Source organism: Penicillium cinerascens (genome assembly GCF_028974065.1).
Source record: "Penicillium cinerascens strain IBT 15544 chromosome Unknown scaffold_4_segment0_segment1, whole genome shotgun sequence".
Lineage (NCBI taxonomy): Eukaryota > Fungi > Ascomycota > Eurotiomycetes > Eurotiales > Aspergillaceae > Penicillium > Penicillium cinerascens.
The window spans coordinates 2,467,969-2,486,101 of record NW_026695298.1 but is presented as its reverse complement, the minus strand read 5'-3'; the positions used below and the strand labels follow the sequence as shown (position 1 = coordinate 2,486,101).

The window sequence follows — 18,133 nt, the reverse complement described above, 5'->3', positions numbered from 1 at the left end:
GCGTTGAAAAAACCAAGGCGCGGATTGGAGTGCGCAGAATTTGTTCTCTATCAGAGAAATTGTAGATCCAGAAGTTCCACCAAGCAACGGGTTCCATTTCGTTTTACACTGCTGTTCTTATGATAATAATTCCGTCTTTTGTGAGGAAAATTCACAATTTGGATTCTGTCCTCGGGAGACAAACACTATCGCCGTTCATCGGAAAGGAGTTTTACTTTTATTTATTACCCCCCTTGTCCTTACTGTCTCGATATGGTTTTGATGGAGCGCTCATCGTGTTCTAATGTATTCGGTTGCTGTTTGTAATCCGTCCATTCCCTGAACTCCGATATCTCCCTTGTATGTGTAGCATGCTGTAGGCATTTCTGTAGTCTGAACCTGGGAGCTATTCCGATGTCTCACCTCGTGTTGTGCTCTTGTCCTTGTCAGCATGCCCTGGCCTCCTAGGATGCGCCCGTGTCCGAGGATAAACCTTCGCTGGTGCGTGAAATTCATGCTCAGCATTGTTGAGTAGATACCAGGCTTGCCTTGCATCGACATTCGACACCCTGCAACATTTGTATCCGAGGAATGACGGGGCAGTGGTTCTTGGGAATACATTTTGGAGTCAGGTACATATGTATGATGTTTAGGTGTGTAGTATGACAACCCGCAAAGCGAAATATATCTCCCACATAGACATACGCCAGCCAAATCGATATCTATAAAGGCACATTCGTAGACTTAATTAACTGGTAAGCGCAAATCAAGTGCACTGTTTATTAATCCAGGAAGCATTGTTTTTGGTCAACCGACATCTCCTAAAGTACAAGACACTCAAAATCGCAACTCCAGCACTTCCATAGATTCTCCAGACTTGATATGTCATGTCATTCTAAATATTCAAGTAGTTCAGGGAATTATTCATGGGATTCTGATATCATTATCCACCACTGCAACGCATCCCCAACTTATCCCGGCCGAATGGACGCAAAATATATCACCACTCTACACTCACCAACCCCTGATATATGATACAACTTGGGGAAATATGAAATCGAAAAGGGACATCAGAATAATAAAAGCACCACCCACACCAAAACCTCAGATCATATTCACATTCTCATCACATATGCCATCACCACATCCAAACCCCACCGGACTACGCACCAAGATACCAAAGGGTCAACCGGGGCAAAAGTCCCTACAGCAAGTCAAACCTAAACCATGAAATGCACTGCTCCCAAAAAGCAGACATGCTTCAACCAGGAAATCTCCAAGTTGACCAAGATTATCAAAATGCACCTGCTCGCATCAGGCCTACCATGACATGGGACCCATTACAGGACCCCGAGGTGCCCGAGAGTACAAAAGTACTAAACCTCGAAGAGGGGTCGGTGAAAACAGTATCGGAGTCCCACTTCGCCATTCATGTAGCGTAAGACGACACCGCAGAAGTTCCCGAAGCGATAACCGTGGATGATTCTCGATCCGAGAAACCTAGAATAGATCCAGCCACACGATCACGATGAGACCCCCACTGCAAGTACCCATATTTACCCCTCAAGAGCCAGATCTCGACCCAGGCCCCCGACGCCGAACCGTCGAGAAAAAAGTCGAGACGTCAACACTTTTCTTTTCCCCGCCCGTCATCCATGTGCTTTGAAAGTGTACGGTGACATGCGGGCTAGGCCCGAAGGGGATATATCGCACGCCGAGCGGATGGTTTGTTGTGCGCGATCCGATTCGAGGATCAGGTGCTAGGATGGGTTATTCGGGTTACTTCAGCCCGCGGGACGAGGGTTGTCATCCGGGACCTCGGTGATGGGACGGTACTAGCATGAAAGAGGCATGGGGTGGGTGGTTAGGGCTGTTGTGTAGAGGGGTAGTTGTGGCTCTAGATTTTACAGGTGTGAATTTGTATATTACGGCTGATTTGGGCCAATTGGGTTATGGGGATTGGGCGCCGAGGGCGTCTAGAAAGGGGAGAAGGGATCGTTGGTGTTGGCGGTGCTAGTTTCGGTGGCTGGGGTTGAAGAAGGTGAGGGGAAGATTAGGAAGAATAGGAACGGGGTGCTTGGTATGACGCAGATGGGAATGAAACCTGAAAAAGATCTTATCTCCATCTTGCATATTGTAAAAGCAGGAACAAATCAAGGGGAAATTTCTGGGGAGCTTGAAGGGGAGGATACGTGTGCATGGATCTTAACCCTTGTCAACCACCACCACCAACACGTACGTCTGGACCGTGGCTGCACGACAGCGCGGATGTAGGTACAACTCAGCAAGCGTGACTGATCAAATTGGAATGGACCGAGCTAGGGCTTGGGTGTTCGTATCAGCAGGATTACGTCCCGCAGCTGCGATCGTCCAGATGGGGTGATGGGTCCAGGTCGATTTTTGAAGTCGGAAACTGGTACTCGTTGGGGTGGCTGAATCGGTAACCTGCGATCTTATCCTTCATCATCGTTGAGCTTAGCGATGTGGTTTCGTTCTGATTTTTTCTAGGTGTCCAGCCACCTTGTTTTTGCCGAGGAGAATAAACTTTGGACAAGGCCCTCTCAATTCTGGAGCCCGAATAGCACCGAGGTGAGGGATTGATTGGCTAGGAAGCCCGGATGTGCTATAAGCTCCCCGTTAGTGTCATCGATCGTTGGAACGGTGGATCGAGATTTCGACGATTGTGTGTTCGCGGGGTTTGAAAAACCAGACGGTGGATATCCATCGACTTCGGCAACGAGGTGATCGGGGTCTGGGGCGGAGACTCCGCAGACAAGGCCGTGCCTCGAGTTCACTACGCCACCGAGTACGTAAGTGCAGGCACGTAGCGACAGAGAGCACACACGGTGAAGCTAAGAAGAGAAGGTGAAGTGGTGCCTCGTGAAGTTACCGGAAGTCGGTGGCAAAGGGATACAGTACTGGCGTACTCGGGGTACTTTTTTGTTCTAACCTTTGATCCCGATGCATCTGCAAAGGGTACCTGAATAAAGCGAACAGCGCCAGGCCCACCGCGACATACGTTCACCTTGCATTGGAGGCAACCTAGGATCCAGGTAACGGGGACCCGTGCCTGATCCTCAGCGTACATATCTCGCTGTAGGAACGCAGGCTACGATCGAGGAGCAGGCCCACGGGCTCGGGGAAGTGGTGTAGGCGCGACATGTCAGATGCGGCAAAATTGAGTTCCTCTATATGCCAGATTATGTGCGTTGGCGCTACTAGAGCTGTATGGTACCTGTGGTCCTTGCAGGTGCTGGACAATCGGGGAATAGACTTGGGGCTATTTTCTCGAGGGCGTGGTGTGCTCCGAAAAGCCAATAGGTACAGTCGCTTCCTATTTTGGGAATTGCTAAATGTACATATTTTTACACTTTGCACGGTGCTCGTATGGGGAAGACGTCATGATCTTTGCAGATCAACGAAGCCAATTATGGTTTTCTGGCCCTTGCGGCGCGTCCTAATCGATATCATGTACGGGATGCAATTATTAGTAGGTATAGCACAGTATATCACGTTGTATAGTGGCATGTTAGGCTTTACTCGCAAATCGGGATATGACTAGAGCCCAATGGCGATGATGGCATCATTCGCCTCTTCTCGATGACTCAATAATGTTACACATCCTTTCGTAAGACCCGTGCAACCCATCACGACTAGCACGAGTTTTCACCCACGCCACTCGAGTGGGATACGTGGTCGCGGAACAGCATCGATCTGCGATTGAAGAAACCGATCGAGGCTCGGAGAATGGACTTTTCATATTGCGTCTGCTGTGCAGTGGGAATCCGTGGATAGGAGCGGACCCGGGCGGGGATAGGTACATTAGTAGTCTGGCGTAGTAGAAGTACCTAGGGTGGCGGTTCCAAGTAGCAGGGATCATGGATCTTGCATCTGGATGTGAGGTGCATGAAACCGGTACCTTTGAACGCTTTCTTGGCCGATCTTGGCCCCGCCGTGGGGTGGGAGGATGGAGATCGTGAGCAGGTCGAGTCCGAAGAATTGAGATCTCTGACGGAGATGGAGATGAGTGGCCCTGCTGTGTAACGCTACATCTGGTAACTCACCGGAGTCTCTTATTGCTGCTCGGTATACGGGCTGCAATGTCATATTGCAAAGGTTGAAATTTGACAGGTCAAGCGGGTCGCGGCTGAAGTTACTACTGGCTACTATTGGAGTATCTTGGCGTGAGGAGAGTCAATGGCAGGTAACTATTGGCCATCGGCTGTGGAGAGTACCTGGTCAGACACCGTGGAAGCGTAACAGGGCAGGGCTGACCCTTGCACCTGGAGTTGCACGGCCTCATGCTATATGAAGTGGCGCAACATGGGAATCAGATTCCGTCCACACACTGCGTGCGATGACTATTTTGATCTCGCACGACTGATACCTTGGTCGCCGAGAGTAGATGGACCGACTCCCAGGTAGCCCTGGACCCGAAGATCGGGTTCAGAGCTCTGATCCCTGATCCGTGAACTCAAATCCGCCTCTGCTGTACCTGTCGGGTTCTCGGGAGTGCATCCTCCCCGGTGGGCGACCTAGATGCACGTCACTCAAAATGGCAAGCAGGGAGACGTAGGAAGCCGGAAGATCTCTGGCCTGATGGGTCCGGGGAAGTACCGGAAGAACTGAGTTTGTGAGCTCATGGTTCGTGCCTGGTTATTTTTCCTTTCGAGTCCGTCCTCATGCAGCCGCTGCTGCGTGCTGGCTGCAAACTCCTCTTAGGCGCAGCCGCGGGTTCCTGGGAGGTTTCCGGTTGCATGCGAATACAATTTGGTACAGAAATTTTGCAGTGGAGGTTTTGAGGGGGGGGGGGGGGGGCAGTGGAGAGGGAAGAGAAGAACGAGGAACTATAGAAGTGTTGTCCTGCCAACGCCGCCCTAAGTACCCCTATTCCCTGTTCACACTCCCCTGCCTATTCACACTTCCCCATAGAAAAGAAAGCCCCAAAGAACCAGAGTCCCATATCATGATCTCCTGAGGAGTGTGCGAGAACGTGGGGACTAGTGCGAGGTTGGGCCGAGACGGGACGGAGAAATATGACAGCTCTGATCCCAAGAACCCCGAGACCCACACCCACGGAGCGAACATGCACGGGATGCAGCGAGTGCTCGCTCGATTATTTGTTGAGATCGTGCAGTGGACCCTGGTGCCATCAGGGAGGGGAACGTGCTAATCTTAGGGCTTGACCCCATCGAGGCTGTGATGGGCGGTGGTTAACTCGCTCGGACTCGCCTAGGAGCCAACAATATTAACGTCTGTGTGCCAATCTATCGTTTTCGGCGATTCCAAATTACCACGATCCTCCTGATTTGGCGACTGACAGGAAACGTATCCTGGTCGTTGGGTCGGTCCCGTCTCGCTGGTAGTCTTCGAGCGGTCTCTTCCGCTCGCCAGCCTTGATTCGCTTGCCCTGGGATTACGCCTATTTCACTAGGGCTTAGATCTATTTGGAAGCAATAAGTCCTTGTCATGATCACTCACGACTATTCCGCCATTCCTCGTCAATGGTTCGTCTTCGCTGTATCCTGAAAGCACGGTGCCATTATCCTTGGCGAAGTACGTTCTATAATTCCCTATCAATTAGCAACCTCCTCGCATGTCTCACGATGAGACGAAATCCTTGCTTCATTCTATTTGGATTACCAAGAAATTAGATTATCTAGGAGCTTCCTCCAGGGGGATCGGCCTGAGAACCCCCCTCCCCCCTTTGATGGTTCCCCGAATGGCCACGGGAGGTTCTCCTGAATATCGATGCAAGCAATCGAGACTGAAACTACATGGGCATCTGCCAGGTACCTAGGACGTTACAACGAGCGTTTCATGCTACATCTAGGGCCGAGGCGGGGGATTAGGCGAGATTGATGCACGACAGCTCTAGCCATGGGTCCTTTTTCCGGATAGAGAGGAACCAGTGTAGAAACTAGACCATTCGCCCCCTCTGTGAACAGTCACATCCACATGCATCCCGGAGGATTTTGGAAAGGGCATGAACGGTTCACAGACTAGCCATGCACGGGGAACTTTGGGAGATAATGGTATTAATTGGGGACTATTGATGCAAGGGCACGCCGCGCCCCTAGAAGGCCATAGCCTCGTCTTAAGGACTTCCCCGTGTCGATCTCGACACCATCAGCTTGGATAACAAATCAAGGGCCGTGGATCCTCGCCCTGAACCTTCCCCTCGGGCACGATCGAACCATCCCAATAGGTCGATCTTATGGGCTGTGACGAGAAGGTCGTCCGTGCAGGATGTGACAGATACTCTGTAATAGCGTTCGCCATAGATCGTTCTGATAATTTTCTGCCATTTCTCCCAAAGCGGGCGAGCCAGACGGTCCAGATGCCACTCGGGAGCCCAGTTTCCCTTCCCCGCGAGCGTGGGTCCCTACGCCATGCATCATGCACCGTCTGTATGACATCCCGGTCCTCCGCTGGATGTTCATGATCGGCCATGATCGTTCGTTCCCCTCTCCTGGGACCGGAGAGGTACGAGTCCTCGGGCCCTCAAGGACTGGACCTTTTTCAGATACCCCGTCGAAAAGTACCTCCCACTTCCCGTCGTCGTGCACATATAAACATGCAATCCAGCCCCCTCTGTCCGGATCAGAAGTGTCTCACTCATTGTCTTCGCCTCGTGGATTTCGATCCCCTCGCTTTCTTTGTTCATATCTATACTCCACCTCCCCCTCCCCCTTTGTTCATTCATCCCATTGTCTGTTGTGCATATACATCGCCTTTGTGTTTATCACCAGCCTCGTTGACCTTCGACCACGTTTTGGGCAATTCCGAAGGACCGAGCCGCCGCGTTTGATTGTTTCGTACATAGATTCGACCCTGACTCGACGGCATCCCTCGCTTTTGCACATATACCACCACGCTTTGATTGACGATTTCCCACGATGTATGAAATGGGCAACATGACTGATGATATTCAGCGACGCTGCTCGCTCCCGTGAGTATACCATCACTGTATACCTAATTGGAATTTCACTGATTGGGATCATTCAGCTCTCTGAAATCTTCCACCTCCGATGTGGGCTCCAACCTCGGCGAGGACCGCCGTCTTCCTCCTCTGCCACGCATGGAGCCGCTGCCTCGGGGCCCCTTCAACCCGTTCCAGGCCAAGGAGGGTTTCCCCACTACACCGGGTCCCAATGACTCGTTCCAGTTCAAGTCTCCCTGGTCGAGTGGAGAGCAAATTGTTGCCCCTCCATCGCCTGCCAACTCTGCCGAGAGCTCCTGGCAGGAGTCCTTCGCAGCCCAGCAGGCTGTCTCTTCCGACTGGCCCAACGATCTCTCCCAACCCGAGATCATGGCTCTGATTGCCCCTCAGAACATCAACCGCAAGGCTCCTCTGCAGCAGCTCTGCGGACGCAAGCGCAAGAGCAGCACCGATGGCAACGAACCCGATGACCAGCGCGAAAAGCACCGCATCGCGGAGGGCAACCGCCGCAAGAACCTTAGCCAGCTGCACCGCGAGCTCGACAGCCGCATCCACGATTTCTTCCTGGAGCGAGCCGGCTGGAACCCATCCAAGAGCCTGCCCCAATCCAAGGAGCACATCGTGCAAGGAGCAGTTTATCTGATCGACTTCATGCTGGCCATTATCATGCACCTCATTCGTCAGGAGCAAGTCACACCCCAGCTCTCAGAGAAGCTGCAGCCTCAAGTTCGCTGCATGCAATTGCAGCAGCTGGTCACCTCCCTCCAGCAACAGAACCAAACGGTCCAGTCCCAGCTCCGCGCCGCAAAAGCCGAGAACGAGCTCCTGGCAGACCGCAACCGAGCCCTGGAGTTCCAGCTCAAATCCTACGAGCAGATGTTCCGCTCCCCCAAGCCCGAGAGCACCAGCCCTCGCCCACTGATCGAAGTCCCGGAGCACAAGCGCCAGAAGAAGGCCCTTCCGGGCTTGCGAGTCTTCTGCGATGAGATCGGTGCCTCACTGGGCCCCCAAACACCAGTCCATCACGAACCCCTGCACAGCGCCACCTCCCAGACCTTCGGCAGCGCATACCTCACAGCGACGCCGCCAGTGACTGGTCCTTCATCCCCTGCCTTCCCATCATCTCAGAACTCCTTCACATTTCCGGCTTCGCGCCGCCAGTCTCTGATCCCCTCGCCATGAACCAAGAGACACATGATGCACGCCGATATTGATTCCTGATGTGATACGACCCTTCTATTTTGCCACGCACCAGACGCTTCCCCCTTGCAGATGGCGGTGTTCAACATTTACCCCCTGCATCTTGACGAACCTTGACCCTGAAAATCTCCGTCTTCGTCTTGCCTGCTGCATGCCCCTTAGCATCACCATTGTAACAATATATTCGACTTGGGTGGCGCGTGGTCCCATTCAACTCGATGTTCTTTTCGTTGGTTCACTTCTCGTCAATTTTTCCGCAAGTTCTATACAAATGGGTGGCTTTTTTATTTTTTTCTTGTTTTTTTTTTCTTCATTTCTATTGTGGATTCTTTTGGAGTTGTTTATGATATGGATATGCGATCCGGTGGTCCCTTTTATTTTCTTCCCTTCTTAAGCACACTTTTCTTTCCTTTGTTACTTGGTTCGGTTTTCTTTTTTTGTCTATAGTCACGACTGTGAATCAATGTTCTTATGACGGCAACGCTGGCCTCTTGTAGAATTATTTAATCTTCCTGTAATATTTTGGTTGAATTCTCACAATGCAGGAATGCCTAGACAAATAGTTTATGGGTGTCGGTAGTCATCGTGTTGTCACTGGAAGACATGCAGAATCCAGAGATGCAGAGTGGGCCCGTGTGGAGAAGACGTAAGCAGACGAAAATCTGCATAAAATCAGCCAAGTGCTTAGCAGACTAAACATGTTCTACAAGGGATAAAAGAAAGGAACAGATGTCTCCAGGTCTAATAATGTACCCAATAGTTGCCCTTGTGGTGCTATATTAGGGGTGTGCAGAGTATACCCTACCTGTACATGAAATGGACCCGGTCGAGGCCACGCTGCACTAACCGCGGATGTCTTAGATTTTGTTTTGGAGTTTATTCATTGTCCCAGGCACGACGCCTGTGCAACAAATTGAGACTCGACAATCCAACGTTCTGCAATTCTATGTTCTGAATCCCTGCACTTTCGATCGGCTCAGTAAACGCCACACCCGACAATGATGTTGTGCTGTGCATCAGGGACGCGCAATGTCTGGCAAAAAAAAAGTAATCTCAGGGGCGAGGCCTAGGATGTTCTTTGTCCTCGAGAGAAAGCTGCATCGACTATAGACGAATAGATGAAATCTCACTTGACACTTATATCTTTCGGTGGCTTAATATGCCTGATACGAGTCTGTGCTATAAATAAAGCTTTAAGGGTCTCCGTGCCGTCAAAAATCGCTCGGGGATGAAGACCGGGCACTCGGCCAGGAAAGTCATAATATATTGAACCTCGGGATAACGATAGATAACAATAGAGAGGAAATAACTCGTGAAAGTTATCACCTACAAATCTCTGCTTTTGGGGGCGTGAGATTGACGTGTCTCAGCTTTTGCTCTTTTTAGCCGTTCCCGCTTGGCAAATCCCCCGACGATCCCCGTCCTCCTCTTTTCCTCCTCCCTATCTCTGCCTTCACGACTCGTCCCCATCGACCCACGTCAATCACGACCGTGGTCTTTCGCGCGTCCTCTCAGGCCTCATTCGTTCGGTCGGCAAGGGGTTTTCGACGGGCCTGCGATCGAGACCCCGGGATCGCCCTTTTGCAAAGCTCCTGAGTTCCAAGAACTCGTTCACACCATCCATCATGTTGTTGCCAAAGGGCGGAGTCACCTGGAAATCCACCAGAGCCCGGTTACCACCGTGGCGGGCAGTCCTGGTTCTGCTTACCCGGACGCGATTTCTGGTCACCATCGCCGTGACGGGCCTGGTTATCCTGCTGTGGCGCGGCGTCAGCAAGTCCGCGTCAGAAATGCAAAAGTATGCACATCGTGTCCTTGCCTAGCTTATGCCGTGTGTGCTTACCTGTTACTTCTAGTTTCTACTGCTATGGCTCGAATAAGTCGCCGATGGAGATGTCCCTCAACGAGATGGTCGAGTGGAACGCTCACTCCCAGACCCCCGTCCTCTTCAACCACCACGAACCCTACGAAGTGAACAGCACCTCTATCACCGAGGTGGACCTCAACCCGATCAAGTCATCAATTCAGGCCGTGTCCAACCGCGAGCGTGTCCTCATCCTCACCCCCCTCCGCGACGCCGCCCCTTACCTCGAGAAATACTTCGACCTCCTTTACAAGTTGACCTACCCGCACGAGCTGATCGATCTTGCTTTCCTCGTTGGCGACTGCAAGGATGAGACTCTAGCCAATCTTGCGTCGGAACTGAATCGCATCCAGAACCACGCCGATGAGAAAATTCGCTTCCGCAGCGCTACCGTCGTCCGCAAGGACTTCGGCGCTGATGTCGAGATGAGCGTGGAGGAGCGACATTCGTTTGCTGCTCAAGGCCCTCGTCGCAAGGCTATCGGTCGTGCCCGAAACTACCTGCTCTACTCGGCTCTCAAGGCCGATCACTCTTGGGTCTACTGGCGCGATGTGGATATCGTGGATTGCCCCGAGCGCATTTTGGAGGATTTCATGGCCCATGACAAGGATATTCTGGTGCCGAGTAAGTGATATATGGCTGTATAGGAATTGTGGATGGCCAATTAATATTCTTGATGCAGACATTTGGTTCCACCGTTATCGTGACAACCGTGATGTCGAGGGTCGCTGTATGTCATACCCCGTGGATTTCATTCGATACGCTTGTTTCTGACCGTTTCAATAGTCGATTACAACTCGTGGATCGAATCCGACAAGGCCATGCGCTTGAAGCAGAACCTTGACCCGAACGTCGTTTTGGCCGAAGGCTACAAGGAATACAATACGGGCCGCACATACCTGGTTAGCATGGGTGACTGGCGCAAGAATAAGGACGAGGAGGTGGAGCTTGACGGCATTGGTGGCGTCAACATCCTCGTCAAGGCCGATGTGCATCGCTCTGGTAAGTACCCCCCGAGACCTTCGAATAATCCATTCTAATGGGCTTGCAGGTATTAATTTCCCCGCCTACGCTTTCGAGAACCAGGCCGAAACCGAGGGCTTCGCCAAGATGGCCAAGCGCGCCGGCTACCAGGTCGTCGGCCTCCCCAACTACGTGGTCTGGCACATCGACACGGACGAGAAGCCCGGGAACCTGGGAGATCGTAAAGCGTACTAGACGGCACAACCTGCACTTCTTTCGCCGGGAAACTGGCCTATTCGGGGCTCAAGTAGAGCTCTGAGTCCTACCGTCTCTCCCACCCTCCTTATCACCGGAACAGCACGGTCCGTGCCAGCGGTGCGTTTGATATCCCACCTGTGATCCACACCCCGCTTTCTTTCTCTTGGAGGGATTGGGATGGTCGACGGAAAGCCTAATGATTTCCCTAATCCATTCATGCTGCGTTCTAGGGAGTGTGCGTGTATTTGTTACCTGGCGCTACGGGGAAAATGCTGTTTGGCAGGAACTGCAGGTCTATAGAGTTCGTCCGGTTCTCGAGACCTTATATGCTGAAGTTGTTGCTATCCTGTGATCATATTGCGTTCCCCGAGGCATACTTGGGGAAGGTGTCTTTGGCGATTAGCCATGCGACGGGCCTTCTTTCCTTCTTTTCTTTTAATTGCCAACTTCCTCTAAGGGCCGAGAACCGGACCGTCACTGTCATGTCGTGATTATTTCCTTTTTCAAGTATCCTGAACGGATCAGTTTAAATCGTTTTCCACTTTGCTTTCTGTGTCTGGTCTTTAGCTGTGACCTAGTACGAAGGGCTAGCGTAGAAGCCCCGACAGTGGAAACAGGCATGTCCCACTCATCAAGTTCGTGTATATAATTTGAACCACTTTGACCTTTCCGATTTCCCCGGTAAGGCACTACATCCGGACCCGGATGTACACGAACTTATCTTTTCCCCGAGCCCGAAGCCTCGGAACAAATGCCGACCCCTCTAGCTCTCTTCACCACCTTCATCAACCCTCATTGGCCTATGATCTTACACCAAATCGGTCACCCCCAAGCCTAGACATACAAAAGGCACCTTATAAAAGGCCCCAATGCTGACCCACGCCGTGCAACGCGTCGCTCCCGCTCTCCCCCACGCTCGGCAATCATTCCTCCGCGCCTCCTCTAGATTTCCCGCTCCAGCTTTCACCTCTCCTTTCCTCTCACCTCGAGCATTCATTACACGCACCATGTCCTCCGCTCCCACTAAGAAGGAATTCCTCTGCATCCTCCCGGATAAGCCCGGCGCGCAGGCCAAGCGCCTCGAGGTCCGGCCGTGAGTTTACCCGCCGTCGCCCGCTGAGCACAACCACTTGAGAGAAAGACAGTTAACTGATTTGAACACAGTGCTCACCTTGCCGGTGTCAAGCCTGCCGTCGCTTCTGGCTCCATCGTCGCTGGCGGTACGTGATTCTGTCTTTTGTCTTTGTCCAGGCCGAGATCGGCCCGTCTTTGCTATAGCTTTATCGGCTATACATTACCATTGCCATGGACGAGCTTGTGCGATACTGATACGCGATTTTGACAGGCGCCATGCTCGAGTCCCATCCCGCCGAGGGCGAGACCCCGTCTTTCAAAGGTAGCATGATGCTCGCGGTGGCTGAGAGCGTGGCTGAGGTGCGCGCACAGCTGGAGAAAGATATCTACGCTACTAGTGGCGTGTGGGATATGGAGAAGGCTCAGATTATTCCGGTATGTTGATTCGATCTCTGAGATATTGGGAGAGGGGCTTGTTGCTAATCGATTTCCGTGTGTAGTTCAAGTCGGCTGTGCGTGAGCAGTTGAAGCTGTGATTTGTGATTGATGAATAATAAAATTGCATTCGAGTCATTATCATTATCAATACCCACACAGACATCCAGTCTACCAAATATTAGAGCCTTTCGTCTTCCCCTTAACGGACAACTACTCCAAACCAAGAACTCCGAAAATCCCGCAACAAGAAGGCTCAACCCCAACAATGATCCAGAGCCATATCATAAGCAAAAAGCACAGCAGTAAAGATCCTTCCGTATAGAAGTCCTAACTCAGTTGCATTATCCTTTTTTTAAACAGTTTAATCCAAACCGACAAGCCAATCTGGTTTCTGCTCTGAAACTCGGCGATATTTCATGGCATGCCGGGGGATCCTTAGTTTACAAGCTAATCACGTTATATCCCGACACTCCAGAGATTCGTGTTTGAATTTGCAGCATGGTGTTGACTATTCGGATGACCTGCAGTAAAAACAAAAACTGTTCTTCATGAGATTCTCAAGGGATTTCAGTGTTACTCTTGTACAAGTTGGCGCAGAAGCCCGCTGATCATCACCCAAAATGCTAGTGATGGTGTAATAACGAAATTAGCCAACGCATTACGAAATATTGAAATTTCACTTTTTTTTCTCATTTCAATTACATTTCAAGGGGCTGGTGCTGCTGAGTCATCGTAGGCGGTGGAACTCTTGAGCCAATAGGAGCCATGAACTCATGGTTTTGCCAGGATATTCTTCGAATATGTTGTAGCTCCTGGCAACAGATATTTAAATATATATCTACAATATGCTTGTGATGTTCTCCCCCTTTCGTAAGTACATGCCCTTGGAAATGGCTGAACACTCCTCTGGAAAGGTTTCCTACACCGAGCTCGAACTTCAGAGGTGCTTTGAGATCATACAGGGTGATAAAAAGGTAATAAATTGATTTGCGAATGCACTCTGTACTCCCCTGATTATAGCTAGGTGCCCCAAGCAAAATGCCTCGGATGCTTGAAGATCCGGGCCAAAAACACCACACGTCAGAGCGAGCATGTTAATAAATGCATGAAAGCATAGGCTATGATGGATCCCGAGACCGCCACGGGGAAGAAACAGAAACTGCTAAGTTTTTCAACTTTTCAGCTATCCCGGAGTATTGATCAGCTATTAGCCCAGGTCTGCTTTACCGGAGCCAGGCCCTTCAATCTCTTTGAACAGCAAGAGATGCAAGACCTTATTCACGCGTTAAGTCCTATATACCAAATTCCTTCCCGTCACCGAATCGCCGATGATCTGCTAGATGAAGCATATAATGGACTACGGGAGGAGGTGTTGAAGGAGCTGCGGAGAACCGAATTCTTGAATGTCACGGTTGATGAGACCACCAATATCCGATCTCAACGGGTGATTGTGATGACTATCACAACGCCTACAAAATCGTGGTTTATTCACCTAAATGACATGGAAGACCAGACTCTTGATGCTCCTGCTATTTGTAGTTGGGTCTTGGACAGGCTCCAATACCTCCTACTACAGCTGGATAAAGCGGCTGATTGGAAGAGAATCAATTCTATATCGACGGACACGTGTTGTGTTATGAAATCAGTCTGGGAGAAACTGAAGGCAACGCCAGAACTAGAGCACTACTTTATGATCCCATGTGACTCTCACGGTCTACAGCTTATCATGAAAGATATTGTTGATCCCAAGAGTTCTAAGGTCCCACGGGCCGGGGAGGTGTTCAAGTCGGCCCTCGCAATCGTTGTCTTCTTCCACCACTCACCACTTGAGTACGCAAGAATGCAAGCCAAGCAGATTGAGAAATGGGGTCAGAGAAAAGCGCTTATTGCGTCCGTCATTACAAGATGGGGAACGCAATATAATATGCTTTCCTCTCTTCACGATTGCCAAGAAGCTATCTGTGAGTGGTCTCTTATAACTCCTGCTGCGTCGAATACTAGGGGAAGAGAAATCATTAGGACCGCCAACTCACATTCATTCTAGTGGCAACTGAAGGAGTTGGTCAAGATTCTCAAGCCTCTACACGTCGCCCAGAAAAAATCCGAAGCTCAGAACTCGTCAGTCATAGAGGTAACGCAAAGGTGGTTGGATCTCCATGAGAGTCTAAGAACGCTAGCCTCCCAAACATCTCTCAGCGATGACTTCTTATCCTATTTAGATGGTACAGGCTAGCAGAGTCGAATAATGCGCCAGCTAGAGCCCATTCACTAGGTAGCTTATCATCTTGACCCTACTAGAGTCCCTGGGAAAGTCGACGAGAGCTCTCGATATCATATTGAGGGTGTTCTACGACCGCTTCAGAGTGAAAACAAGAGATCGTCAGCTTAGCACGAATTTCTATCGTTTCGACAGAAAACAGGCGCATTTTACAATGCTTCTTGCTAGGAGGCCAAATGCCCATCTCTCTTTTGGCTTGAAGCCGTAAGTTAAAGCATTTAACTACGAAAACAAAAGTCTATATCTTAATACTCTCTCCAAGGCGGACTTTGCTCCTCTTCTCGCTCCTTTTGCTCGTCGTCTTTGCAGTACTATGGCGAACTCCGTAGCAGCAGAGAGAGCTTTTTCACAGATGACCCTTCAGCACACAAAAATCCGAAATAGACTCGAGCCTCACCGCGTTGAAAAATTGCTCTTTGTGCAAATCAACAAACGACAATTCCGGGCAGAGCAGCCTCCCAAGGTCACACAGGAATTGCTCCTCGAGGAAGAGGATGACGAGATAGAGAGGGTTTTGCAGCGAAAGTAGGTACAGGACCATCTATCAGAGGGCACAGGTACATCATCCAATTTCGTATCTAGTCCTTCATCCAGTCCTATATCAGGATCAGTGTCAAATTCCGATTCGAATCCCGAACCGGATCAAGCACTAGATCAAGCATCAGACCCTGCACTAGACCCAGCACCAGATCCAGTACCAGATCCACCGCTAGACCCAGCTTTAATGTCCGCACCGACTTCTGCGCTGATTTTAGCATTGAATTCCGCATTAAATTCGGCTTCGGGATCAACGAATCCTGCCCTCATTTCTGCGCTAAATTCGAGGCTTAACTCTTTGAAGTCAACTTCAGAGCCTCCCTTGATTTCTTCAACGAAATCCGCAACAAATCAAGATTCAGCTAGCCCTATAGGTACGAGATCGAAGCGTGTATCTGAATGGTCTCAAGGAGTTGCAGACCATTGCGAGCAGACAGCTCGGCGGCGGGGTATAGAGAACAGTTGATGTTGATGTCACGCTCGCCGTGTTCGAGGATTCTGATTGATAGTAAATAAAATGATAATTACCTCTCTGGGACTAGCTTGATTTCAAGATTTCAAGGCCCATTTCAAATTTCATTTCAAGCAGCCAGATTTCAGTAATTTCGAAATTTTGAAATTTCATTTTGCCATCCCTACAAAATGCCATCGGTGCAAATGTGACAAACATCCTGCTTATCGCGAACATCATTGAATCTCAACCTCCGCGCTTCGTATACCTCCAATAATCATCATGGCTCCCGAGTCAGCCCCGTCAAAAGGGGGAGCGATGTCGCTGTATGCCAATCTACTCGACCCCTCCGCTGATTCAACCCCTGGGACCATCTCACGCGCCCCCGTCGTCTTCAAACAAAGCTCCGAGCCCGACGTTCAATCTGACGATTCGGCTGCAAAGAAGCAACAAGTCAACGCTGGTACTTTTGAATTTCTTTTATAACACACCCGGACATAATCAACTCACCTTCTCTCCACCTAACAGCTTCTCTCCGATTCCAACCCACCAAGAGACCGCAGTTCGCCAACCAGAAGCCTAGGCCCAAACCTACACTTCCCAAGGCTGCGCCACCTAACCCAGGCCAGGCTACGGCTACCGACCCTGCTGCAGCGCCCGTGAAGACCTCCCTGGCGGACTGGGCAACCACAGAAGATGATGATTACGGGTACTACATGGGCGAAAAGCGGCAGCGCGGCGGGAGGAAGAAGCGCAAGAAGAACCGCGAGCCACAAGCAGTCATGCAGGACTGGGGTGATATCTATGATCCATCGAGACCGAACAACTATGAAGAGTACCGGCATAGTGATGAGAAGATTCTCGAAGTTCGCGACTGGAAGGATCGACTATATGCGCATCGGATGAGACGCTCGCTGAGCAAGGACTCGGACAGTGACGACTACGACCGACCAATCAATCGTATGCTTACTTTACTCATGATGGAAGGGATTTTGCTGACTTTGTTTCAAGGTCAATTTGCTCCGCCGAGCAACTTTGCGCCTCCTCCGAACCTCAATGACATCCCACCTCCACCCCCAAGCTCTGTCCCCGACGATCCGTCCGGAGAAGATGCCTTTGCACGCCGCGCACGCCTGAGCCAACAGCCCAACGCCTACACCCAGACACCACCCCCACCACCCACTGAAGAACCTCCCGCTCCGCCCCCAACACGCCCTCTAGATGTCTTCCAACCCAACTCAGCAACCATATCTCGCGCACCGGTCCGCTACACACTCCCACCGCCTCCAGAAGGCATTCCAGCTTCCGAAGCCGAACTGGAAGAAGTCCTCGCTCAGGAACAAACCGCGGAAAATGAAAACGAGAACGAATCCGGCTCGGACGCACCTCGCTCTTTGCGTCCAGGCCAGAAGGGCTTCGCAGAGCGTTTACTCTCCAAATACGGCTGGACCAAGGGATCCGGACTCGGAGCCACCGGCTCTGGTATCGTCAAGCCGCTACAAGTAAAGGCCGAGAAGCGGAAGAAGAGACCCGACTCTGAGGGCGGAGGATTCGTGACACCCGCTGGACGGGGCACGATCATCGGCGGGAAGAAGAAGGGCGGTGATGATACAGGGAAGTTTGGACCTATGAGTGAAGTCATCATTCTCAAAGGGATGTTGGATGGAATGGACCTTGAAGATGAGTTGCATACTGCTGAGGGTGGTGGCTTGATGCAGGAGATTGGGGAAGAGTGCAATGAAAAGGTATGTGCCTATCTAACAAGGAAGGCATTTGGTACTAACGTTGATGTAGTATGGGAGTGTGGAGCGAGTTTACATTGCCCGTGACGTGGGCACACCCATTCCGGTCTTTGTCAAGTTCACCAGTCCGTTATCGGCCCTACGGGTACGTTTCATGCTGAAGATATTCTAAGTGTTCTACTGACAAGGTACAGGCTGTAAATGCTCTAGAAGGCCGGATCTTCAACGGGAATGCCATTCAGGCTCGGTTCTTTGAACGTGAGAAGTTCGAGGATGGAGTCTATGTGGACTGATGCTATGATCATACTAGTTTAGCCTGATAATGATATCTCCATTTTGAAATATTCATTTCAATTCGAAGAGAAGTCAATTTGAGATGCCTGGTTAGAGTACGGGGCCCCTTTCA

The 18,133-nt window shown here is 50.8% G+C and overlaps 5 protein-coding genes across 5 annotated transcripts; all 5 read left to right on the top strand.

Moving 5' to 3' along the window:
• Positions 1-6,878: 6,878 nt before the first annotated feature.
• Positions 6,879-8,104, top strand: N7498_010049 (putative HLH DNA binding domain protein; the record flags this gene model as incomplete). The annotated part of the gene is made up of 2 exons (XM_058457105.1): positions 6,879-6,931; positions 6,988-8,104. 2 exons carry the CDS (start codon positions 6,879-6,881, stop codon positions 8,102-8,104), a joined length of 1,170 nt encoding a protein of 389 aa, XP_058304004.1.
• A 1,451-nt stretch (positions 8,105-9,555) lies between these two features.
• Positions 9,556-11,302, top strand: N7498_010048 (ANP1/MMN9/VAN1 family protein). The gene is made up of 5 exons (XM_058457104.1): positions 9,556-9,920; positions 9,979-10,610; positions 10,669-10,716; positions 10,773-10,988; positions 11,038-11,302. Exons 1-5 carry the CDS (start codon positions 9,748-9,750, stop codon positions 11,202-11,204), a joined length of 1,236 nt encoding a protein of 411 aa, XP_058304003.1. The 5' UTR covers positions 9,556-9,747; the 3' UTR covers positions 11,205-11,302.
• Positions 11,303-12,214: 912 nt separating this feature from the next.
• On the top strand, positions 12,215-12,817 carry N7498_010047 (uncharacterized protein; the record flags this gene model as incomplete). Its single annotated transcript, XM_058457103.1, has 4 exons — positions 12,215-12,300; positions 12,372-12,427; positions 12,553-12,716; positions 12,782-12,817. 4 exons carry the CDS (start codon positions 12,215-12,217, stop codon positions 12,815-12,817), a joined length of 342 nt encoding a protein of 113 aa, XP_058304002.1.
• Positions 12,818-13,983: 1,166 nt separating this feature from the next.
• N7498_010046 (uncharacterized protein) lies at positions 13,984-15,526 on the top strand (the record flags this gene model as incomplete). The annotated part of the gene is made up of 3 exons (XM_058457102.1): positions 13,984-14,680; positions 15,018-15,201; positions 15,307-15,526. Coding segments are annotated over 2 exons (699 nt in total). The 3' UTR covers positions 15,020-15,201; positions 15,307-15,526.
• Positions 15,527-16,267: 741 nt separating this feature from the next.
• On the top strand, positions 16,268-18,020 carry N7498_010045 (uncharacterized protein; the record flags this gene model as incomplete). The annotated part of the gene is made up of 4 exons (XM_058457101.1): positions 16,268-16,448; positions 16,514-17,730; positions 17,780-17,872; positions 17,922-18,020. The coding sequence occupies 4 exons, from the start codon at positions 16,268-16,270 to the stop codon at positions 18,018-18,020; spliced, it is 1,590 nt and encodes a 529-aa protein (XP_058304000.1).
• Positions 18,021-18,133: the final 113 nt, after the last annotated feature.

Coding starts and splice junctions, on each gene's coding strand:
- N7498_010048 (XM_058457104.1), top strand. CDS start 9,748: ATGTTGTTGCCAAAGGGCGGAGTCACCTGGAAATCCACCAGAGCCCGG. Junction 9,921..9,978: donor TCCGCGTCAGAAATGCAAAA/GTATGCACATCG, acceptor TGTTACTTCTAG/TTTCTACTGCTATGGCTCGA. Junction 10,989..11,037: donor GGCCGATGTGCATCGCTCTG/GTAAGTACCCCC, acceptor ATGGGCTTGCAG/GTATTAATTTCCCCGCCTAC.